The 25,295-nt window shown below is 52.7% G+C and overlaps 1 protein-coding gene across 1 annotated transcript; it reads right to left on the bottom strand.

Annotated features, from left to right (window-relative positions):
* Nucleotides 1–1,934: 1,934 nt before the first annotated feature.
* Nucleotides 1,935–24,793, bottom strand: LOC101084573 (solute carrier family 22 member 20). Its single transcript, XM_003993589.4, is given in 11 exon segments — nt 1,935–2,497; nt 9,216–9,419; nt 9,614–9,722; nt 9,909–10,123; nt 17,222–17,337; nt 18,285–18,408; nt 18,917–19,085; nt 21,451–21,605; nt 23,051–23,154; nt 23,230–23,250; nt 23,252–24,793. Coding segments are annotated over 11 exon segments (1,668 nt in total). The 5' UTR covers nt 23,606–24,793; the 3' UTR covers nt 1,935–2,400.
* Nucleotides 24,794–25,295: the final 502 nt, after the last annotated feature.

The following is a 25,295-nucleotide window of genomic DNA, read 5'->3' as shown; positions in this document are numbered from 1 at the left end:
TACACTGAGCAAGCTGCTAGGCTTAAAAAGGTGACTCCTTCCAAAGGGTCTTTGACTCATTTGATTTTGACTGGATTAGGTACTGGGGACCGTGGCTCTGAAGTGTGCTCCAGACTTTGGGAATTATCCGGTTTATAATGACCATGGGAGTCTGCCTGGCATGCTGTATTCTCTCAAGAGGTTTAAATGCGTGTTGGCAACGGCTAACCATCAAGTAAATGATCCCCCCCAAGACTGGAACATCAGAGAAGGAACAAAGACTAAAAAATTGTAAACCTGAAGTCATGACCTGTGAATACCAGAGAGGTTCAGCAAAAAAACCGTCATGACCTGTGACCTCTGTGTCACCCAGAGGATCAGTAAAGGCTGGAGAACTACAGAGTGGTAGCTGAAAATGGCGCTCATGCCTAGAATTTTGATCACATCTCTCAGGGTGACAGTCTAATCCAAAGAGGGGAATCGTGGGGCGCATGGGTGGCTCAGTTCTTAAGCATCTGACTTCGGCTCAGGCCACGATCTCACGGTTGGTGAGTTCAAGTCCCACATCAGGCGAGCTCAAACCCTGCTTTTCTCTAACAAAAAAATGGGGGGTGGGGGGTGGGGGGGGAGAATCGTTAAAAAAAAAAATCAAACAGGCCAAAATAGAGTCATTTGTGCTAAGCCTTACACCAACAAGCCAAGACTTAACCTAATTGCAGTTTTAGCCTTTCCCAGGAGTGGAATTTTAAACCAATCAGTCTAGAATTTCCTGATCAACACTAGTGAGGTCATCTGCTTGATAGACCCCCTGTCCTTCCCCCAAAGGAAGGTGGCCTTGCCTGAAATAATTTTTGGATGCTTAACCGACTGAGCCGCCTGGGGGCCTTGGCCAGTTAAGTGTCGACTTCAGCCCAGATCATGATCTCACCATTTGTGGGTTCGATTCCCGCATTGGGCTCTGTGCTGACAGCTCAGAGCCTGGACCCTGCTTCAGATTCTGTGTCTCCCTCTCTCTCTCTCTGCCCCTCCCCTGCTCGTACTGTCTCTCAAAAATAAATAAATGTTAAAACAATTAAAGAAAAAAAAGATGACCTAACTCTGTCTTCAAGGAGCCACTAAGTAAGTACGGAATGGATCCATTACAACACAGTAGGGGGAATGTGAGGAGGGACTCATGGGAGCCCAGAGGCAGGCAGGGGAGGTCAGGGAGTGCTGCCTGGAGGAGATGACTCCCAAGGTGAATCCTAAAGTATGATCAGGCACAGAAACCTTCCACCTTTCAAATTTACTGAGCTGTTGAGGGCTGTGGGTTGAGAAGAACTCAAATAGGAAAACCCACGTAGAGGATCGTTGAATGAGAGGTTCACTCTATGGGAGGGACTGAGGAGTCGGTACCTCGAGGCGGATACCTTGGGACAGCTTTTTGGATTCTCATTCAAGCTCCCTTCCAAGGGCTAAGCTGCTGAAAGATGACCTTGGCAAAATGACAGGTTGCAGTGGTTCCTGCCCACACTGTGATATTCTTACTTTTCCCCCCAGATTGTGCTTTTTCCTGGGCTTTAGGGGAGGGGACACTGATCTCGTCGATTCCCTGGCCGCTCCAGGAAGAAAGGATTAGACAAGGAAGTTTGCCTGAGACTCCGAAATGAGCCAGGACTTGAATCCCTGGGGTAAATCTAATCTGAATTCCAGTGAAGGTCAAGGTCAGGGAGGCAGGCACAAGGTCAGAGGGATGCCGTCCCACACCAGGGATTTGTCTCTCTGCGAGACTTGTGGAGAAGCAAACCACATCCCATTTCTGCAAGGTGGTGCTGCGAGGAATGCAGCTGAGGGCTAGAGGTCTCTCCGTCTCCTAAGTCTGGTGTCACCGCTTATTCACCAACTGCTGATTAAGCACGTAAAGCACGTACCACGTGCAAGTCCCACATTTGCTAGTTGAGAAGGTAAGTCACAGACACAGGGGAAGAGAGCTTTAATTGCATATGCGGCCGGAAAGAGGAAAGGCCCCATGAGTGGGGCAGAATGGGTTCTCAAGAACAAGCCAGGTGGGGCTGTTCCAGGGACAACCAGGGGCAGAAATGTCAGCCACCCCAACACTGCCAAGACGGTGTTTTGAAGCGGGATAAGAATGAACAGAGGTCTTAAGGGGGCGGATTCAAGGACGGAAGGGAACACAGCTCCTCCTTTGGTGCCTGGGCCTATTTCTCTTGACTTTCTGCATGTCTGGGACGCCAGTTGGCTGCTGCTGGCCGGTTTTGTTCCAGTCGCCACAGCTCTGGTTTGTAGGCAGCTCTTTGGCACGGACTCGCCGGGCCACCACGGTCCTTGGCCAACCTCACCCCTGATCATTGTCAGGAAAAGCCCCAGCGGTGTCTCAACACCAAAGAAGGTGCGGCCAGCAAGCTCCAGGCTCTTGGCAGCTTAGATGGTTTCTTTGAGGGGAGAAGCTCCCAGCTGCCGGAGAGAAATTTCTTCCGTCTTCTCTTCTGCATCCTCCTTGCGAAGACCTTGTCGGACTCTGTTGAAATGAAAAGGCAAATGGAAAAATGAGACGGAGAGGCAGAAAAGAAGGGGTGAGAAGCAGACGGTGTGTGCACAGCATTCATGGGTGTGTTTGTGCTACGTGCAAGGCATGCGTCGCTGCTGTCCCCAGGAAGGTGGGGGCCGCAGCAGCCCTCCCTCTAGTTCTCACGGGGCACCTCAGGGAAAGAGCGCAAGGTCAAAGAGTTTTCCAGTGAGGACGTGCCAAGGTCACCCAACTGGTGAATGGGGCACGAGGCTCAACGAACTTGCAGGTGCCCGGCTTGGCTCCCTGCGGACCAGGCGCTCCGGCAGAGACCCTGGGGGAGTGGGCACTACCAAGGCCCTTCTCCCCCAACCCAGGTAGAGAGTCAGCCAGCCCTGGAGGCAGGAAGGAGAGTGAGGGGAGGGGAGATGGCAGGGAGGTCACCAGGAAAGCCTCCAAGTCCGAGAGCTGCCCCTTGGGGCTTTCTGCTTGACCGGCTGAAGTTTTGCCCTTTTCTCTTTTATCCGTGTTTCTTTGAAAGGATCTGTGTCTGGGGCGCCTGGGTGGCTCCGTCGGTTACGTGTCCGACTTTGGTTCAGGTCATGATCTCATGGCTCGTGAGTTCGAGCCCCGTGTCTGGCTCCGGGCTGACAGCTGGGAGCCTGGAGCCCACTCTGGATTCTCTGTCTCCCTCTCTCTCTCTGCCCCTCCCCTGCTCATGCTTTCTCTCTCTCTCTCTCTCTCAAAAGAAATATGAAAAAAAAAGTTTTATCAGTGTTTTTATCCTTACCTTGTAACTCTTTTATTTCTAATCTCTTAGTTCAACCGTTTAAGCCATTTTTGCGTGTGATTATTGCTTCGATAATCACAAAGAAACACTTTTCTTCTCGCTTTGCTGGCCTCCATGTGTCTTTTCTGCACTTGAAGCCTTTCCTGACTCTGCCCCTTCGGTCCATCCAGCTTATCTGTTGTATCTGTTGTATCTGTTGTGTGCCTGCGGGGGCTGACGGACGGCCCTTATGTCCCGCCTGCCAGTTTCTCCCCAGTTCTGGCGACAGATTCCCCACCCCTTTCAAAGATAATTCCGAAAAACCCAGAGGCACACATTCTCCAGATCCAACTGCTACAATGGTTAGGCTTGCTCAATATCACTTTTAAAAGTCATCTTATGAGCAAAGATGACCAGAGGCAGCCTGTTGTGTGACCTGAAGTCCATGGTCTTCTTTCTTTTTTTAATGTCTGAAATACAATACAGTCAGCGTTAAAAACATGCCGGGGTCAGCCATGCAACTGGTGTTCACCATGGAGGAGAGGGCGGCAGGAGGTCCCAGCCAACCAATGGCCTGGGCTTTGGCCTTGGTGGCGCGCCAGACCTCTTGCTGCAAGGCTGAGAGCCCATCCCCCACCCCTCCCCTCTCTAAGCTCCCAGTACCAATGGGAGAAGCTCCATGGAAGGTCACTGGTTGGATCCTTGGTACTTTGTCCGGGCCCTGCTGCCTCTCATCTGGGTCTTTCCAAGATCATGGCAGGCTTTAAGGAGCGTCAGACCCTTCCCTAGCTTCTAGGCCCCCAGAGGGGCTACCCTGTGTCTGGGAAACGACTTAACTGAATGCTTATAAATGCTTTCCTTGTGTGCCTCTCCCCCTTAATTACCAAAGAAAACCTGCTCAATATAGACAATTTGAAGATAATTTTTATGTTGAAAAAAAATTTTTAAGTTTTATTTATTTAAGTAGTCTCTGCACTCAACTTGGGGCTCAAACTCAGTCCCCCGAGACTGAGTCGCATGCTTTTCTGACTGAGCCAACCAGACTCAGTCTGGTTGATAATTTTTAAAATGTAAACCATGGGGCGCCTGGGTGGCGCAGTCGGTTGAGCGTCCGACTTCAGCCAGGTCACGATCTCGCGGTCCGTGAGTTCGAGCCCCGCGTCAGGCTCTGGACTGATGGCTCGGAGCCTGGAGCCTGCTTCCGATGCTGTGTCTCCCTCTCTCTCTGCCCCTCCCCCGTTCATGCTCTGTTTCTCTCTGTCCCAAAAATAAATAAAAAACGTTGAAAAAAAATTTAAAATGTAAACCAGCTAGGAAAAAAAATTAAACGCCGCTCATACTTTGAGGCAACCACTGTCACCATTTCAACCTATCTCTTTCTCTCTTTTGAGCCCCTATTTTGTTGTTGTTGTTGTTTTATTTCTTTTTTGTTGTTTAGTTTTGTTTATTTATTTAAGTCATCTCCACACCCAGCGTGGGGCTCAAACTCATGACCTTGAGATCAAGAGTCACATGCTCTACCGACTCAGCCAGCCAGGCGCCCCTCGAGTCTCTATTTCCGGATATAATTAAGAAACTATCATAATTATTTTAATATACTATTTAACCGTATATTGTAAATATTCCCATGCCCTTAAAAACTCTTCATCAACATAACTTTTAATTATTGCACAATATATCATAATCTATTTAAATTGTTGGAGATCTGGAGAGTTGACATGTTTTTCCTGATACATCAAGCATGGTGATGAATAGCCTTGTAAATAAACATTTAAGTCACATACAATGGCCACATTTCAGCTTATTTCCTTAGGGCAGAATCCTGGAAATGTCATTGCTGCTTAGAAGAATATGAAAAATTTTCCATCTCATGAACAGCAATGCCAAAGAAACTTCCAGAAAAGTTGCAGGACTTTCCTCCTTCCTGTCCCTACATCTTAATTGACTACTACTATGTTTCCATTTTTTTTTTTTTTCCTTATTGGGTATTTTAAAATGACCTCTCCCCTGTTTTAATTTGCATTTCTTTCATTATGACTGACCTCAATACCTCTCTTCTGTTTATTTTCGATCAGCATTTCTTTCTTTGTGAATGTGATAGTCTTACTTAAAAGGGTTTTTTGAACAGGGTTATTAGTCAACTGTTCCCTTGCTATGTCGCCCCCAAAATCTGGGGCAGAAGTCCAACTGGGTCACAGAGGTTGACCCAACCCCACACCAGGCATTTAGGCCATTCTGAAGAAACACTATCTAGTCTTGTGATTCATGAAGGATCTGGCAACTTAACATAGAAATAATTTATTTACAAATGGGTTTTCGTCAGCCTGTGAAGTGGAGGAAGTTCCCTTCCATCGTTACTCCGGGAACCAGCATTAGAAGGTACGTTACAGGGAATCCCTCTCAGCTTGCGGCCATCTTGGAGATGGGTAACCTGAACCTTGGACAAGCCCTTTTCTTCTCTTAATCCTCGACACCCAAGGCCTGGGACCAGCACTCGTAATTAGTTGATGAGATTAGAAATTGAGGAAAACGAAATTGGCTGAGGAGTTCTTGAATTCTTATTGTCTCAAATATCAAAAACTCCACTCGACTGACTCATGAGAGAGGCTATCTCTTGTCTCTGGTTCCCCAGCATCACTATTTCCTACCAAACCAGAACAAGTTGAGTCGTTTCTGTCTCATATTTGGTTGGAAGGGAATTGCCAAGAAGAGCTCCTTACAGGTTCCTGAAGAAGCCCATGGACCAGAACACTCGGGAACCTTGCAGAGACGTGCTGAATGTGGATCTAATTATAAGCCCCTCAGAGGTTCTGAAAATCTTAACTACAAGGAGTCCTACGGCTGACGGAACAGGCTATCATTGCCTATGAATCTTCGAGGGGGAGATATTGCCCCCAGGGGGCAACAAGTGGTTCTTGGTACAGGGGAGGGGACAAAAAATCTGAGATATTACAATGGCTTGTGGTCTTCCAAAGGGTCACGGTTCGTGAATAGATACACAGTACATCTGTGGCATTAAAATGTTATTGGGAGGGAGGGGGTGTGATTAGGGAAAAAAATGTATATACAAAAAGGTCTCTGCAGTGGGGGTGGGGGTGATCACGTAGAAAGGTCTAAATTCCTAAACCCAAGGCCCCATTTAGGCTGAGATTTACTAATGCAAAGGAGACAGAAAGGGTTTTTAAAAATCAGATCACATCAATCCCCTCCTCCAAGTCCCGCGGTCGTTTCTCTACTGATTTAAAAGCCTAAATTCTCAGTCATCTCTAGGGCTGCCCCTGCCCCTCTCCAGGCTGGCCTCTCAGGTTCATCACTCAGCTCCTCCCAGCTCTCTGGGACTTCAAGGGGCTTTCACTGGGTGTTCCCTTTTCCAGGAGCACACGCCTTCCCTTAGCCTGTGTCATTCCATCTCTCTCAAGTCTAGGGGCATCCCCAACCACTCAATTATTCTCTCTTTAAAAAAAAAAATTTTTTTTAAACACCTATGTTATTTTTGAGACAGAGAGACAGAGCGTGAGCGGGGGAGGGGCAGAGAGAGGGGGAGACACAGAATCCGAGGCAGGCTCCAGGCTCTGAGCTGGCAGCACAGAGCCCGACACGGCGCTTGAACCCACAAACTGATCATGACCTGGGCCGAAATCGACACTTGACCGACTGAGCCACCACCCAGGTGCCCCTCGATTATTCTCTCTTAATTACGTATTTATTTTTGTGTATTTGTTCTCTATGTGCCTCTCTTAACTCTGTAACCTCCAAGAGGGCAGGGATCACATCTTTTTTGTTCGCTCTACACCGACACTGAGCACTGTGTCTGGCACATAGGAGGAACTCGGTGAATAATAATTTAATACATAGATCAGATGTCAAAAAGCCTAAATTAAACACCAGCTCAAATCTTTGACTTCCAGAACTCTCCAGATCTCCCTGTGTCCTCCACTCTTCTTGGCTTACTTATGGCAGGGCTCCATCTGGACGTGCCCTTGCTTGGTGCCTACTCGAAAGCAGGCTTTGTTGCCCCAGATATGGCTGTTTCCTCCTTAATAAGTCACAGGCTTCAATTTTGTGTGCAAAAGTTCATATGAAATGCAAATAGACTTTGAGTGCCGCTAGTCTGCCTTTTGGCATGGTTACACTCGCTCCAGGGGAAGGATAGAGGGATGTGAGGTTGGAGGAGTGGGGAGGCCGAGGGGATTGTCCTTTATCTGTTTAGGAGAACAACAACCTGTGCCATCGAGACTATATGGAAAACTTTCTCCCTTCCCCTCCTGAACAATTCAGCCTTCAAGCCATTATGTGGGAAGGGAGTTAAATATGAGAAGGGAGAAACTGGCGGTGGGGGGTGTCAGATTGAGGTTGGAGGTAATGGTGTGAGCTCATGGTTTTCAGTATGATCTCTGGATATGGAAAAACAGATATACAGGTGTGTGATCTATATGTATATTCATATATTTGCCGCTTCTGTTCCCTGAGAGGGCTTGAGAGTAGAAAACCCCCAATAACGGTGAGCCCCTCTCACCTGGATCTTGGCTTCTAAATACCATTCTCTATTAAATGAACCAGGATGCTCAGAGAAATGGCCGCTCCCAGGACAGCTACAAGGAAGTGATGAGCCTAGACTATCTGGTTGTGCCAGAAAACAGGGACATGCTTAAAGCATTTTAAGGGAACACAGAAGTCAAAGGGGTCCTACTGGTCAAATTTGGAACAAATTGAGCAAAGTAAACAGGGTATAGGGGCCCCTGGCTGGCTCAGTCGGTTAAGCATCCGACTTCGGCTCAGGTCATGATCTCACGGTTTCGTAGATTTGAGCCCCTCGTGGGGCCCTGCACTGACAGCACAGAGCCTGCTTGGGATTCTCTCTCTCTCTCTCTCTCTCTCTCTCTCTCTCTCCCTCTCTCTCTCCCTTGCTCATGCTGTCTCTGTCTCTCTCAAAATAAGCTTAAAAAAAAAGAAGAAAGTGGAAGGGACAGGGGAGGCTATGAGGCTTGTATAGTTCTCTAGACCAGGAGGGGGATGGTCACAGGGGTGACAGAGATGGACAGGTTCTAAAGACATTTTGGAGGCAGAATTGGCAGGATTTGCCAAAGCATATGTCCTTGTCCTTGATCTATGTGAGTCCAGCCTTAGGCTATGGCCAGGTTAGATGTAGGATGCTCACGGGGGATTATTATTATTATTTTTTTAATGTTTATTTATTTTTGAGAATGAGAGACACAGAGTGGGAGCGGGAGAAGGTCAGAGAGAGACGGAGACACAGAATCCGAAGCAGGCTCCAGGCTCTGAGCCGTCAGCACAGAGCCTGACGCGGGGCTCGAACTGACGGACCACGAGATCGTGACCTGAGCCGAAGTCGGGGGCTTAACCGACCGAGCCACCCAGGTGCCCCCACCCTGGCACTTTTAGAAACATCGCCAAAACATTGTCACCTTACTCGGTGACCTCTCTAAGGAGATCATTAGAGACATTTCATCTGGTGCCAACCGTTGAGAAAAGTTTCACTTCCCCCAGAGAACTGGTATCACTTTGTCTCTCTGACAGTAGGACAAAAGTCATTAACGGGCTCTCCCTTTCTGTTGCCAGGAATCTCTGAGCCAAATCTGAAGGCCACCACGGCAGCCACACGGGCCTGTCTTTGAGTCAGGATGTGATACCTCCCCTCCTCACAAACTGCCATCCCTGCTTCTCTGCCCCACTTTACTCCAGCTCACGTGCCTGCTTTGCCTGGTCCACGGTTTATTCTGGGCTCTGTTTTGACACTGGTTGCCGGCTCTGTCCTTGTTGGACGCTAAGGCGAGATCCCAGACACAAGCGTAGGCGCGGCCTACACGAGTCTCCCAGTACGGCCCCACTCGCCATGACATCGTAGCAGCCGCAGGAGGACACTCGTTGCCCCGGGTTGTGTCACGGGGGACCTGGGCCTGTCTGGCCACCCCCACCCCACCGTGCCCAGAGGCTCCTCACCTCCTCTCCATGGCCTCGATGGTCTCCACCAGGGGCGCGTTGCGGGTCTCAGCCAGGAAGCAGACAGCCAGGCCGGCCAGGATCGAGGTGGCCCCGAAGCCCAAGGGCGGCAGGGTGGTGCTGAACTCCCCAAGCGTGGTGACCAGGGGTGCAGTCAGACCCCCAAAGCGGGCACTGACCGAAGCAAAGCCCATCCCCATCTGCCTAGAAAGTGTGGACCGGTCAGTGGCCATGGCCCAGACCTCCCAGAGGGCTGGGAGTGCCAGGGCCTGGGTGCCAGGGGGCAGAGCAGAGAGGAGAGGGGGTCCTGCTTCAGCAAGCCCAGCAGGTGTCGACCTGGAGCTCCCGGGCCTTCCAGGTTGGGGCAGGTGCTGCTCGGCTTCTCCCCACGCACCCACCTGATCTCCGTGGGGTACAGCTCGCCCGTGAACAGGTACACACAGATGAAGGAACTGGCCAGGCAGCCTTTGCCGAGTGCCGCCTGGGCCATGCGCAAGGCCTGCATGTCTGTAGAGGGGGAGGCAGAGCAGAGGGTCGGGGGTGCTTGGAGCCCCAGAGGGGATCAGGGAGGCAGAGGGGGTAGTGGTGGGAGCAGGGCGCTCAGGAGGGGCTGGGGCATGGAGAGGAGGCAGAGGGTGGGGCTTGGAGCCTGGAAAGGGGGGAGGGAGGCCGGGAAGGTGAGGGATGGCTCACCTTCTGGCACAAACATGTTCGCGATCACCATGAGCCCCGCCAGGAGGAGGAAGGAAGCCACTGTGGCCCGGCGGCCCACGTAAATCATGGTGGTGGTGGCTACCAGCATGGCCGGGATGTCTATGACCCCAAAGAGGACCTGGACCAGGTATACGCTGAGTCCAAACTTCTGCAGGTCTATGGCCAGCCCGTAGTAAGCCAGGGAGTTGGAGAACCTGGAAGAGGCAGCAGAATGGTCCTGCTCCAGCCCGGGGTTCACTGTTCTGGACCCGGGGGGACAGCACACGGGATGAAAGACACAGGACTCCTCTCTCGGGGGAATATCACCCGACTTCCCATTCCCCGCCACCAAATCCAAGTCTCTGGCTTGAGTCTTAGAGCCCTGGTCCCTCCCCCCGCTTGCCTGCCCAGCCACCTGCTCCCCCAAACCCGTGGGTTCTGGAATGTGAGAGTCTTCCCCTGTCCCCTCCACCTCCAGCCCTCAGTGGCTGATCTGAGCTTCACGTCTAAGAGCTGGAGGGAGAAAACGAGAGCCTTCCAACAAGGCAAAGACTCCACAGGACCCCCACCGCGTCTCCCAGCGTTTACTGAGAAATCGGCACCTGAAGATGGGCTGCTTCCGGCAAGGGGGTTTACGGCCAATCTGACAGCAAAGGGGGGTAGAGCTCCCACACCCGGTGGGGGGGTGGGGGGGGGTCTCCGCGGAAATTTACGACATCCCTGAGGCAGTGTCTCAAAGAGACATTTGGACCTACATGCGCATAGCCGCGTTATTCACAACAGCCGAAAGGCAGAAGCAACCCAACTGTCCATCGACAGACGAGTTGAGACACCAGCGTGTGGTGTATGAGGCCAACTACTCAGCCTTAAAAAAGGCAGAAATTCTGGCACGCCCTGGGTGGCTGCTTCGGTGAAGCGTCTGACTCTTGCTTTCGGCTCAGGTCATGACCCCAGGGTCGTGGGATCGCGCCCCGCATCAGGCTCTACACTGAACATGGACCCTGCTTCAGATTCTGTCCTTTTCTCTCTCTCTCTCTCTCTCACCTCTCTCTCCCCCCCACCCACTGTGCCTCTCTCCCCCACTTGCGCACTCTCTCTCTCACAAAAAATAAAAAGGGAGTAAATTCTGACACGTGCTCCAACATGGATGAAGCTTGAGGTGAAATAAAACGGTCACAAAAAGATAAATACTGTACGTTTCCGCTTCCCCGAGGTCCCTAAAGCAGACAAAAGTAGAGACAGCCTAAAGTAGAGACAGAAAGGAGAACGGCGGTTGCCAGGGGCCGGGTGGAGGGAGAACGAGCGCTTGTTTAATGGGTTAAAACAGAGTTTCAGTGTTGCAAGGTGAGGAGGGTTCTGGAACACAGCAATGCTGAACTGCGCACCCACAAACGGCCAACATGCTGAATGTTGTTACGTGTATTTTACCACACTTACGAAAAGCGAAACAAAACAAGGTCCAGAGGAAGGGGGCTTGGGGTTGACGACCCTCATGAAGCCCTGTGGGTCGGCCTGGTTTTGCTTCCGGCGGACCACATGATGACGCGGCCTCAGGAGCGTATGGGGAGGGGAGGTGGGAAAACAGAATCCGGCGGTGGGCTCTCCCCAAGCGGGCCTGGCATCTGCCCCCTTCCCCCGACGGAGAAACGCCTACCATCCCTCCCACCCACCCCGGCCACAGGAGTCAGGGGAGGTGGAGAAAAAGCAAAGACGCTTCTGGAAAGGTGACACGGTAATTCTTGTTGGGCAGGTCTGAGGGAGTCCACAGGAAATCCGGGTCTGATTTCTCCACCCAGGTGGAGCTGAGAGGCAAGGCCGCCAACATATTATTTTGAACACTCTGGAAAGCAAACAAACCCAGGATAAAACACCCTGTGGCTCTTAATACTGAGGGGAAGGCAGCGTGATGTAGGCTTTGTTTGCTATGCTTTATGATTTATTTATTTGTTTATTTTTTTTAACGTTTATTCATTGTTGAGAGACAGAACAGAGCGTGAGTGGGGGTGGGACAGAGAGAGAAGGAGACAGAATCCAAAGCAGGCTCTGGGCTCTGAGCTGTCAGCACAGAGCCCGACGCGGGGCTCGAACTCACTGACCACGAGATCATGACCTGAGCCGAAGTCGGACACTTAACCGACTGGGCCATCCAGGCGTCCCTGTTTGCTTTAGAGTAGATACTTTGACCTTGGAAAGACCAATTCTGCCTCATCAGTCTCCTTACCTGCCTGGACATCAGGGGCATTGCTCGGACCCCCTCTCGATGTCCTTCTGTCCCCACCCCGTCCTCCCCGGCCCTTCCCTTCTGGTGGGCTCCTCTTGCCTCGGCTTCCCGGACGCTGAGCCCTCATGCTCTCCCTCCCCCTCTGTCTGGTATTTCTCTGTCTTCTTCCCCCTTCCTCGTTCTCTCCGGTGTACATGTTCCTGCCTTTCTTCCTTCACAGCATGGAAATAAATGTTCCACCACGTCCGGGCACACGGCCGTGAACAAGATGGACGCGGCCTGCCCTCCCGGGACTTCCGGTCTGGTGGGGAGACAGGCATTCTGGGAAGGAAACCGCGCTCCTCTCCCCATCGTGGAAACAACTTTGTCACGTTATCCAAACACAACACAATTATCCTTCGTGTTTCCCTGCCTTGCCGTCTCCTGAGCGGACACTGGGGCTCCCTTCCTAGTAAGGCCTCCAGAGCCCCTGGCCTCCTTTTTGGCATGGTTTTGGCAGGAATGTGGGGCAACCTGGACCCCAAGGACAGCAGGGAAGGGCTCAGATGAGGACAAAGACTCTCATGGAAAAAGCCCTGGTCTCTCACTTTCCACCCCTCTCCTCATCTCCCCTCCTCTGCCCAGGGGTCTGCTGCAAGGCCATACCCCTCCCCCATGGCATTTCGGAAAGGCTGTCGTATTTCAGGGAGGGGTCATGGATGGAGCCTGGCTGTCTAGCAGCTTTTATTATTATTTTTTTTAAGTTTATTTATTTGGAGAGAGAGAGCGGGGGAGGGGCAGAGAGAGAGAGAGAGAATCCCAAGCAGGCTCCGCGCTGTCAGTGCAGAGCCCGATGCGGGGCGCGAACTCACACACCGTGAGATCACGATCTGAACTGAAACCAAGAGTCGGACGCATAACCGGCTGAGTCGCCCAGGAGCCCCCATCTAGCAGCTCAGTATCTCTGTCCCCCTCCAACCAAAACAGTTTGCTCTTTATCATGTGCCCTATTTTCATCTTGGGGTAAGAATGACTTTCCAAGGGTGGGGAAGACAAAGGCCTCATCCCTGCTCCCTTATGTGAAACCAGTCTAGAGTCCGACAGCCCCAAATGATATTTTTCTCCTCGTGGCCCCTGCCACCACCACATCCTGTGTCATCAAAGATGGTGAACCTAGAAAACTCTTGACTGGGTCACATGAGGCTATGACGTCAACAGGAAGAGGAGGGGCCCAAAACAAAGGCAAAATTCTTACTTGCCTCCTGGTCATCTTATCACTTAAGAAATGATGAGGGGTTTAGGAGTTCTGTGGGAGGAGCTGGGGGCAGAAACCAATTTATACACTTTCTCTTATCTCGTATCACGGAAGGTAACAGTCACAGTCTCCCGGGATTAGGACAGGGAACGATACTACTCATCAGTTAACTATATACAGAAAGAACATATGATGAAATAAATATAAATACATATTTATATTCTGGGTAGAGTTTTTGTCGGATGTTGGTTGTTTTTTTTTTACATTTTGGAAAAAGTTTATATTCACAGAAACTTTGAAAAGTTAGATTAGATGCCTTTGGGGGGGGTCGTTATTCAGCCCCCCACAAGTAGTATATTCATACAGTGGAATGTTACACAAGGAAAACAAGTTATATCCTGCAACCTGGAGGTACCTCACAAACATGATCTTGAACAAGAGAAACTCGTTGCAAAAGAGTACACTCTGGGGGCGTCTGGGTGGCTCGGTCGGTTACGCATCTGACTTTGGCTCGGGTCATGATCTCACAGTTTGTGAGTTCAAGCCCCGCGTGGGGCTGTGTGCTGACAGCTCGGAGCCTGGAGCCTGCTTCGGATTCTGTGTCTCCCTCTCTCTGCCCCTCCTCTGCTTGTGCACACGCTCTCTCAAAAATAAAGAAATCAACATTAAAAGAGAGAGAGAGAGAGAGAGAGACCAAAAGAGACTCTTAACAATAGAGAACAAACTGAGGGCTGATGGAGGGAGGTGGGTGGGGGATGGGCTAGATGGGTGATGGGCATTAAGGAGGCCACTTGTTATGATGAGCACTGGGTATTGTATGTAAGTAATGAATCACCAAATTCTACCTCGGATACCAATATTGCGCTGTATGTGAACTAACTAGAATGTAAGTAAAAATTTACAAAAAGTATTGCAAAGCTGCTATGTGCCCTGAGCTGGATTCATACAACACTGTACAGATATTTACATATGTGATTAAGTTATTAAAAGTAAGCAGCACGGGTGCCTGGGTGGCTCAGTCGGTTAAGCGTCCGACTTCAGCTCAGGTCACGATCTCACATTTAGTGGGTTCAAGCCCCGCGTCGGGCTCTGTGCTGACAGCTCGGAGCCTGGAGCCTGCTTCTGATTCTGTGTCTCCCTCTCTCTCTCTGCCCCCTCCCCCCTCTCATGCTCTCTTTCTCTCGAAAGTAAATAAAACATCTTAAAATTTTTTAAAAAATTCTAATCTTCACAAGCAACCTATGTGGTAGGTACTTTTATGACATCAATGTTACATATGGGGAAACTGAGGCACAGAGAGGCTAAGTAACTCGCCCGAGATCACACAGACAGTAAGTGGCAAGAGTTGAGATTCTAATCCAAGCGATCAGGTTCCAAGTCCCGCCTCTTTTGGTTTTGTTTTATTTTTTTAATCGAAGTACAGTTGAGTCCTGCCTCTTAACCAACACACTGTACTGCCTGTATGTTTCTGAGCTATTTGAAAAGAAAATATTTTTCTCAATGAGTACGCCGTACTTTTTATCTAGGAAAAAAAGCCAGCAAAGAAAGAGAAATGCAAGTTAACAGAAAGCATTTACAACAGAAGTTTGTGAAAGTCCACCAGTTCCCAGCACTTAACCTTCCTCCTGAACCTCCCCACTCGCTGACAGAAAAACCGTCTGGGCGGCCCAGTCACTAGCTGTCCAAGTTCCTCCCTTTTAACAGAAATGGGCCTTAGCTTATTCTTCCCAGAGGGATCCAAGAGGGGACTTTCAACCCTGGAACTTTTTTGTTTCTTTGTTTTTTGGTTTTTTAAGTAGGCTTCACACCCAGAGTGGAGCCCCACGTGGGACTTGAACTCACGACCCTGAGATCAAGACCTGAGATCAAGAGCTGGACACTTAACTGACTGAGCCACCCAGGCACGCCCACCCTGGAATTTTTAATTTATGATGTTTCTTCCCAGTGGGAAGAAGACAGGAAAGTTGGAAGCTTGCAGGCCAGGGGAAAGCCTGGGTCAGCTGGGTGACCGCGGTAGGGCGTCCCTTCCCTGACTTGGGTTCCGAGGAGTTCTCTGGCTGCCCAGAGCCAGAACTGCCCCACGGGCAACACTGTTGGGGCAGAAGCCCTCTCAAGGTCCAGAGTGGTGGACCATTCCACATTTCCAATGCACAGCAGATACAGTTCCAGACTTAAATCAGAGAATAGAATCTACCTGAGCGCTTAAACCCCAGCCAGGTGTGGGGTTACGTGTCCAAAAGTTGTGTTCTCTCTCTCACTCTCTCTCTCTTTTTTTTAAACACTTATTTATTTTGGGAGAGCGCAAGCAGGGAAGGGGCAGAGAGAGGGGGACGGAGGATCCAAAGCGGGCTCTGTGCCGACAGGCTGATGGCAGCGAGCCTGATGCGGGGCTCGAACTCGTGAACCGCGAGATCGTGACCTGAGCTGAAGTCAGACGCTCAGCCGACTGAACCACCCAGGCGCCCCCAAACGTTTAGTGCTCAAAAGGACCTTAGGGGTAGGTATCTAAGTAGAAAATTGCAGCACCAGGAGGCTGGCTGGCTTGTTCAAGGTCACCCAGGGAGTCTGTCTTCTATCACTGCCTGGCTGGTTCCCACTAAACCCAAGGGCTGGTTCTGCTCCAGAGAACAGGTCATTCATAGCCTGTGTTCCCTACTTCACAAATATCCCTACTTCACACTTACTATTATTCTGTCAAGTGAAATGACAATGGTCCCCTCCCATTTTTTAAATCAGCTCCTTATCTGAGGATTTGCCAGCTTCCAGTCTGTGCCAAGGGGAACGGATCGCTTTTGTATTTTTACCCATTAAAAGAAACTTTTTTTAATGTTAATTCATTTTTGAGAGAGAGAGAGAGAGAGAGAGAGAGACAAAGCACGAGTAGGGGAGAGGAAGAGAGAAAGGGAGACACAGAGTCTGAGGCTGGCTCCAGGCTCTGAGCTGGCAGCACAGAGCCCAATGTGGGGCTTGAACTCGTCAACCGCGAGATCATGACCTGAGCCAAAGCCAGATGCTTAACCGACTGAGCCACCCAGGCGTCCCTGTATTTTTATCCTTTTTACATCTTCAGGCCCATCTACACAGCTGCTGTGAATTTCTTCCTGCTCATGTGGCAAACTCCACAGCCATTTTGTAAAATCCCCCTAAATGCCATTTCCTGCATGAAGCACTCAGCATCCCCAGCCAGGAGAACTGCCGTAAGGACGCTTGTCATACCTCATAGACGTTATTGTTTCCCTGTCTGTCCCCTTCTGGACCCACAAGTGTTTTTCTAGAGTGGGACACTTCCCAGAATCTCCTGGAGAGCCCCAAGGGCATATCAGGATGGGACAAGGTGCATTTGGGAAAAACTGTGTGAGTGACTTCAACAGGTGGCCCTCCACCAAGGTGAGACCCACTGCCCAGATTTGGGGTCCCTGGGTCAGCCCAGATGTCTCATCTATGACCACATGTCAGCGCCCAGCAGAGGGTCAGAGGACCCTAGAGAAAGAGTATGAGGGACGCCTGGGTGGCGCAGTCGGTTAAGCGTCCGACTTCAGCCAGGTCACGATCTCGCGGTCCATGAGTTCGAGCCCCGCATCGGGCTCTGGGCTGATGGCTCAGAGCCTGGAGCCTGTTTCCGATTCTGTGTCTCCCTCTCTCTCTGCCCCTCCCCCGTTCATGCTCTGTCTCTCTCTGTCCCAAAAATAAATAAACGTTGAAAAAAAAAAAAAAAAAGAAAGAGTATGAAACAAGATTGAATTGACAAGGCTCACCTGCCTGTTACGTTAAGAGTATTTAAGAACAGACTTTGGAAGTGGGAATAAAAGGCATGTCCCGGCCTCAGGTCAAAGACTTGGGCTTGAGCACATCACCTACCAGACCACCATGAGACAGCACGTGATCTTTCGGATGGCCGGGGTTCGGAAGAGGTCCAAGACTGAGTTGGAGGGGCGGACACTTGCTATTTCACTCTGGATGTAGGAGCTCACCACCTGGGCAAGGAAAGGTTGATCAGTAGAAGGGAAGGATCTGGGATCCTATCTTCCTGCCAGGAGTCCCTTCATCTGTGGAGAGGAAGGTCAAGGTTGAGTTCTCTGGCAAGATGGCTGTTTCTAGTCTCCTCTCTGTCCTGAGACCAATGGCCCTCCACAGATGGTGTCCAGAGCTTTAGAATGAAACAGAGGCTCTCATGCGAGTTCCAAGACTCCTGAGCTGCCTGCTGCTTAGGCTGAAATAGCCACCTGTGGTTCAAGAGAGACCCTCATGCCTCACTTCTGGTAGAGGATCTGAGATTGGCTTGGCCAGTGGTCAGGGGTAGGGGTTTCTCGTGGTTCTGCCACTCGCCACCGTGTGTTCTTAGGCAAATGACGTGAGGCATTCAAACTTCAGTTTCCTTATCTGCTACAGTGACAAGTAAATGAGATTATGGGGGCACCTGGGTGGCTCAGTGGGTTGAGTGTCGGACTCTTGATCAGGTCACGGTCAAAGGAGGGTGGATCAAGCCTGCTTAAGATTCTCTCTCTCTCCCTCTGCCTCTTTCCCCCACTCGTGTGCTCTCTCTCTCTCAGATTAAATAGATAAATAGATAAATGAAATTATGTGCCTTAGCATGGTGCCTAGCACGGGGCTCGATAAATGGTACTTAATTTATAATAACTGGTGACTGTCTTATAAATGGTAATTATCTTACGAGGGTATTTGTAATACATGGTGCTTTTATTATTGATTCTTCGATAATTTCATTTTATGATTTCTATGTTCATGTTTTCATTGTATTTTGTTATTGTATTTAAGTTTCAGCCAGGCGTCGATGGGAATGGGGTCCCCCCCCCGCCCCTCCATTGCATAGACGGAGCTACTAAATCCTGGTACATCTTGAGGCCGGCCACCAGCAAGATTAGAAATGGTTCCTACTCTTCCTTGCACCCTTGCTGCCCACCTCTTTGGTCAGCCTTTCCCCTTCCTCCATTCTCCCATTCATAACAGCCACCTTCCGAAGGTTCTCCACAGCTAGCTGGGACTTGCCATGGAGCAGGAGCCATCGGGATGACTCTGGCAGCCACCTGTGACCGAAAGAAGGACGAAGAATGGCAGCGTTGAGCGGAACCCAGTCTCCAGACCCAAGTACACCTTCGTTCCCCTTCCTTCGGACCCTGAAAGGTGACCTCTCCTGCTGCCTGCTGAATCCGGAAGACTGGCACATGCCAGCTTGCCTTTTTCAGCGCGCACCAGACAGGGAATCCCTGAAGGGCATCTAGTGACTTCCACACGTCCAGTTTTGAATCTGGTTCTGACGCTGGTGTGTAGCTTAAACGAGGCACGGGCCCTCCCTGGGCTGTGCCTCGGTTCCCCACTGGTTGTGAGTTGCAAAGGAACCGATGAGGCAAAACCGCTGTAATATTCTGGAGCCCCACGCTAGCGTAAGGGATTTTATTGGAGCTTCCCGATAAGCCACGGGCCGTACCTGTGAGCCCATGGCCTCCACAGGCATCGACCCTCTTTCGTGGGTCACTGCATACCCCAAACTTGTCATCCGCCCCACGCCCCACGCCCCTCTCTGTCAGGACATACCAAGAATAGAGGAAGAAGATGAGGAAAGGAACAGAGACAGCAAACTGTAGCCACCGCCAGGGGCGGATCACGTATGCCACTCCGGCCAGGATGAGCTGACCCAAGGTAAAGGAGTACCCCAGCAAGACCCCCGCCACGGTCCGGCCCCGGGTGGGCATCCACTCCACGACTGCAGAGAAAATCAGGACAGATTCAGTGGGACTCATAGCCCACGGGGTTGTCTCATTCACCTGTGCCCTTTATAGGGACTCTGTGGACACCTGAAATTTTTCCCGAGATCTGCTGAGACACAGGGAGCACCAAAGAATCAGACATAACCAAGAAAACCACAAGGGTGTTAGGAAAAATCACGGCAGATTTTTTGTTTTTTTTTCAATCCTAGAGTCAGGAAGAGCTTTTCTAAGAAAGTCACAAAACCCAGAAGCAACCAAAGGGAAGATCAACAAAACTTGAGTCCATAAACACAGGAACGTCTGAATATAAACAAACACAAACAAACACCATGAGCCAGGTCACAAGGTCAGCAAACACAAGCAAAGGAACAAAAAATTTGCAACTCAAATTACAGATAGAGGGTGAATTTCCCTAACATTGGACCGGTTCCTACAAATCAATAGGAAACGGAAGAAAAGGCAAAACAAACGAACAAAAAACAGGCAAAAGATGTACATGGTTGGTAGGAAAGGAAATAGAATGGCTCTTAATTACATGATTGTTTTGTAAACAGCAAAACTTGGGAACAACCTACATGCCCATCTATGGGGGACTGGTTGAATCATGCACGCTCGTAGGAGGCAACCACAACAGATTAACGAGGACACGTCTTCCCCGTGAGCAGCCAGCTCCTGTGTCCATCGTGTGTCCAGGCCATCAGCAAATCCTGTTGCTTCCACGGGCAGAATCTAGCAGAACCCCTCTTGCTTCCTCCTGCTACCCCCTGGCCCAAGCCCGTCTGCAGCCTGCTGACCAGAATGGGAGCCCCGGAACTGGCCTCCACGGGGATCCTGGCAAATGCTAAGCCAGATCCTCTCCGCAGCTCGCGGAGTGGCCCCCGTCTTGCTCAGAGTCAAAGCCAAAGTCTTGTAAATGGCCACAGGGCCTAAGGGTCTGCCCCCCAACTCCCTGACCTCATCCATCACCACTCCCCTGCCCCCCTGCCCACCCCGTGCTCTGCTCCAGCCACAAGGACCCCCTCCTCTGGAGCCCACTAGAAACACACACCCCTCGGGGTCTTTGCCTGGAATGTCCTTCCCCCCAGATAGCGGCAGATGCCCTCCCTCCCTCCTGCGAGCTTTACTCAGTGACCCCTCTCAGTGAGGACTTTCCCGGGCCACTGCCCCCTCCCTCTGCCCCCCACCCCAAGCTTATTTCCTTTGCGGGCTTTAATTTTCTCCTGTAGCACTTATCACTTTCCAACATACTATATAACCTACTTATTTGTGTTTCTATCTTTCTTCCTGCACAAGAGCACGGGCTCCACGGGAGCAGAGATCCGCCTTGTGCGTTGCTCGGTCTCTGGTGCTTAGAGGAGCATCGGGTACACGGCGGTGCATGTATGTGTGTGGGAGGGGTGTGTGTATATGGGTGCATGTGTACGTAGGGGTGTGTGTGTGTCATAGAGGCGATTCTAGCATGAGATGGGCCATGCATGTCCATTCCTGCCTTCAGATCCCACGGGCTGTGGCTTGACACCCCATCCCGAAGGCTGAGGCGAGTGGGCTGGGATTTGCTGGGATCCTGAGTGAGCTCGTGCAACCTTCGATGTCCTGATTCAGGGAGGGGGGCTGTCAGGTGCGCCGGCCTGGCACCTCCCGGTTCTCCAGCCCCAAGATCGCCCCCACCCCTGAAACGAAAGATCCATTCCGTCTTTGGCAGCCGTCCGGATCCCTCAGACCCTCCCTGAGCCTGTCCCGGGAGCAAACTAAGTCATCAGCAAACGCAGGTGGCTAGCCTGCATCCACCGTGGGTTTCCTGCTGCCTGACAGTGTGCTGGGCCAGAGTCACCGGGAGCTGCCTGAAACCAGCCTGGAGTGAGGACGGACCCTGTTACTTTGGCCTGGGCAGGGGGGACGTTCCCACTTGGCTTCCAGGGCGCAAGGTCTCCACCATGGCGCTGTGGAGTCACCACCTTTGCTGCCTGGGTGAATCCTGCCCCTTTGGAGCCACATAAGCCCTGCCGCCTTGGGGGCCACTGTATCTCACCTCCCTTCTGGGTCCCCGCCCTGAGCCCACAACGAGTCTGGCATACAGTAGGCGCTTACTAAGTGGTTATCGTTGACTTATTCACACAGGAAATAATTCAACCCTCTCAGCATACAGGTGGGCAAATCGAAACCCAGGGTCCACAGCTCACGGCTGACAGGGCCATGGTTGACAGCCCAGGTCACCCAAGAACCCCGGGCTGGGGGTTCTGAGTGGAGGTTACTGGGTGAGACTCCCAACACAACACAACAGGAAAGACTGCGCTAAGAGGGCGGCCATCCCCCCTTCCACGAGCCCCCCTCCCCGCCAGGCCCCTCCTCGGCCGGACTCACCCAGGGAGAGGGAGTTGAGGATGATGCCGGAGAAGGTCATGCCCATCAGGAACCGGAAGACACAGTAGGCACCGAAGGAACCGAAGTATGCCGTGGCGGCCCCCGAAACCGCCAGCTGCAGGTAGGACCAGACCAGGGGGCCCTTGCGGCCCAGCCTGAGCCAGGCGCCGGGCACGAGCTTAGGGTCGGAGGTGGCAGCAGCAGGGAGGGCAAGAGGAAGTGCCCCCCCAGGCCCCTCCCTCATAACAGAACATCCGCTGGGCCCCAGGCCCTGGAGGCAGAGGTTGGTCAGGGAGGGAGAAGCGTGGTATGGAAGAAAACTGAAGATGCAGAGATGTATTTCCTCTTTGGCCCCTTCATTCGAGGAGTATCTCTGGCCCCCCCCCCCCCCACCTCCTAATCTTCCGGCTTAGGGAAAGGCAGGGATTCTGCCAAGGTCCAGAGGCAGGCGCAGCAGGTGGGGAGAGGGTCCCCTGTGCGAACTTCTGGCTGGCTGGAGGCCTCACCCCGGAACTCACGGGCCACTGGGAGCAGGCCCCCCGGGTCAACTCTTCACGGAAACTGGTCATGTTGGGGAGGCCAGGGTGGGTTGGGGCCTTGTCACACCACAAAGGGGTCAAAGGTCAGGATTCAGGGTAGCAGGGTTATCCCAGTCTGGTTCTGACACTGCCCCGTTTGTTCAGTGAGGGTCCCGGGCCAGAGTTTTCTAGATGGGCTGGGAGGGCCGCAGGCCATCAAGGGGGCGGGCAACATTTCTTCTCCACACACCCCATGATACACTCACTCATTCAGTCATTCATTCTTTTTGTGGGGGAGGGGGAGAGAGAGAGGGCGAGGGGGAGGGGCAGAGCGAGAGAAAGACACAGACTCCCGAAGCAGGCTCCAGGCTCCGAGCCGTCAGCACAGAGCCCGACGCGGGGCTTGAACCCACAGACCGCGAGATCATGACCCGAGCTGAAGTCGGACGCTTAACCGACTGAGCCGCGAACGCGCCCCGGGGAGGGCTCTCTCTAATGGAATACGCAGAGGCCTCGAAGTGAAGAAAAAGCCGGTCACAGAAGCATGCGTGGGGTGGGCCAGCATTTGTATGATGAAGGTGGGACACGGCAGGTGCCCACGAGTCCATGTTGGCTTGGACTGCACAAAGTCATAAACTATCGCTGGTAGGATGCACAGAAACCAGGCTGCCCTCTAGAAATTACTGGACGGCGGGGCAGGAGTGGGAAAGGGACACGTCCTTGCATGCTCTCTCCTACCTTCTGGAATTTTGAACCGTGTGAATGTGTTATGTATACACAAATAAGCCTCAATAAAGGAACGTTAGGGGCGCCTGGGTGGCTCAGTCGGTTAAGCATCTGACTTCAGCTCCAGGTCAAGGTCTCACGGTTCGTGGGTTCAAGCCCCACGTCGGGCTCCGTGCTGACGGCTCGGAGCCTGGAGCCTGCTTCGGACTCTGTGTCTCTCTCTGCCCCTCCTCCACTCGTGCCGGCCTCTCACTCAAAAATAAATAAACATTAAGAACTATTTTTTAAAAATACAGAAATAAGAAAAATTAATGAAGAGGCTCAGGTGGCTGGGACCCTCCTCCCTAAAGGCTCACCTGTCCGCGAGGCCACCAAACACGATGGCGCCCACCAGCACGCCGGCCATGTAGATGGACTGAGCGAGGTCGCGGAGGGGGCGGGCCTCACACACCAGATCCCACTGCAGGGGAGAGAGGGACGCTCCAGCCTCGGCCTCGGGCAGCAGCCCGCCACCCCGCCCCCGGCCCCCGCTGACCTCCATCACGATAGTGGACGGGGAAAACGCTGCGGTCATAGACCCAGCCGTCCCTGCAGCCCTCCGTGGCCGCCCCGCGGACAGACGTGTTGGGGCTCAGGAGGGCCCACTGAGGCTCCTTGAAGCGCCGGCATGGCTCGGGGTCCCCCAGGCGGTCCAGGGGTACGACGGCCCTGAGCCAGGCCCCCGAGTCGTTGGTGGCGGCCGCGGTGTGGTTGGAGGGGCCTTGGCAATGGTGGCGAGGCACGGCAGCCGTGAAGTTCTGCAGGAAGTTGTGACAGGCCAGCAGGCTGCAGGGCAGCAGCAGCAGGCCCGTGTAGACGAGCTGGAAACGACCCACTCCGCCTAGGCGGTCCAGCAGGTCTGTGAAGGCCATGGCCGCGGCCTGGCCTACGGCCCAGCCTGCCGGGGCCTTATGTAAAGGGCGGGGCCCTGGGAGGTGGAGGAACAGGCCCGGGGTCAGGACCGCAGATGCCCCGTGTCTGGCAGGTCGGAGGGATCCAATTACACCTCACAGGAGGCCTCGAGTGTCCCCAGGTCTGCAGGCCCCCCGCCCCCCGGCCCTTTGTCCTCGTTTCTCTTAATCTCACTTCCCAGTTCGAAGACCAGGGGTCCCAGGGCGCCACCTCACAGCGCACTGCCCACCGCTCAGGTCTGCAGGCCCAGCCACCAGTCCCCTGCCTTCGCCAGGAGGACCCCAGCAGTAAATGGGGCACCATCACCACACTCCCCTTTATTCTGGAGGCCTTTGTGAGGCATCCTCAAGAACCCAATTCCAGCCTCGGCACATGGGATCCAGTCCCTGTCCCCCAACCCTCAAGAAGTCAGGGGCTGGCTGCACAGGAGAGCCTGAGGTGGGGGGCCGGGGGAGAAGTCCTTTAAAAATGCTCATACAGGGCAGGGGCGCCTGCGTGGCTCAGTTGGTTAAGTGTCCAACTTCGGCTCAGGTCGTGATCTCGTGGTTGGTGAGTTCGAGCCCCGCATCCGATTGAGCATGGAAGCACAGAGCCCGCTTCAGATCCTTTGTCCCCACCTCTCTCTGCCCCTCCCCAGCTCATGCTCTCTCTCTCAAAAATAAATAAAAATTGAAAAAAGAAAAAAAGTTTGAAAATGCTCAAACAAGGCAGCCAAAGGGAAGCCCTGATCTCCCTGCCTCCACCCGAGGCACTCAGCCCCAGCATGGGGGTTCCTGAGGGGTTAGGGCCGCCAGATCATCCAGACCCTTAGCATTCCAACCGTCTCATCAGACAAAACCCAATACAGAGAACTAAGAGGGCGGGGCCCAGTGCACCTGCCCTCCCAGCCCTCGATCTGGCCCTCTCCCAAACCAGCCCGGTCTCCCAGGAAGTGATGGCCACTCCCCTTACAGACAGGACGCCAAGGCCCAGGACCTGGTCTAGGACTCCCAAGGACAACACACAGGCTCAGGACAGTGGGTCCGGGCCCTGTGCCAGCCTGTGGCAAGCAGTGTCCCAAAAGTCTGCACTTGGGGCTCCACCCGGGGCTCTGAGGGCAGCTCCCACCTCCGACCCAGGCTCTGTCAGCCTCTGCCCTGCAGATGCTATCCTAGTTTGTGGCTTACCCCTGCCCCCCCCCCCCCCCCACTCTGTCTCCTCTTCCACCCTCACTGCAACCCACCCTTATCTATGGGAAGAAAAGCCAGGACCCCAGAGGGGCTGGGGCAGCTTACATAAGCTGCAGGTGTCTAGGTGAAGGAGGCTCTTGTGCGCTGGGAGCTTCCTGGGAGGTCAGGTTTGTGCTCAGCGGGAGTCTGGGTGTCAGCCAGAGCCTCACAGGCTGGAGTATACAGGGAGAGCAGGGACCGGGCTGTGAGGAGGGCACAGAGGATCAGCAGAGTCACATGGGACCTCAGCAGTCTGGCCCCGTCCCTGCAGCTGGGGCCCCATCCCCCCCAACGTCCTAGATACCCAGTACTCGGGCAGGGGTGCGAGCCCCCAGGGTACTGGGGAAGGAGACAGCGGGCGGGCAGGGGTGGTGTGAGGTCCCGGGCTGTCCCTGAAGGTCAAGGCTTGCTGATGCCTTCCTGGGCAGCAGGTTTGGACAGA

Source organism: Felis catus, chromosome D1 (genome assembly GCF_018350175.1).
Source record: "Felis catus isolate Fca126 chromosome D1, F.catus_Fca126_mat1.0, whole genome shotgun sequence".
In the NCBI taxonomy this organism is placed as follows: domain Eukaryota; kingdom Metazoa; phylum Chordata; class Mammalia; order Carnivora; family Felidae; genus Felis; species Felis catus.
The sequence above is the reverse complement of the archived record's forward strand: the minus strand, read 5'-3'. Positions and strand labels throughout refer to the sequence as shown.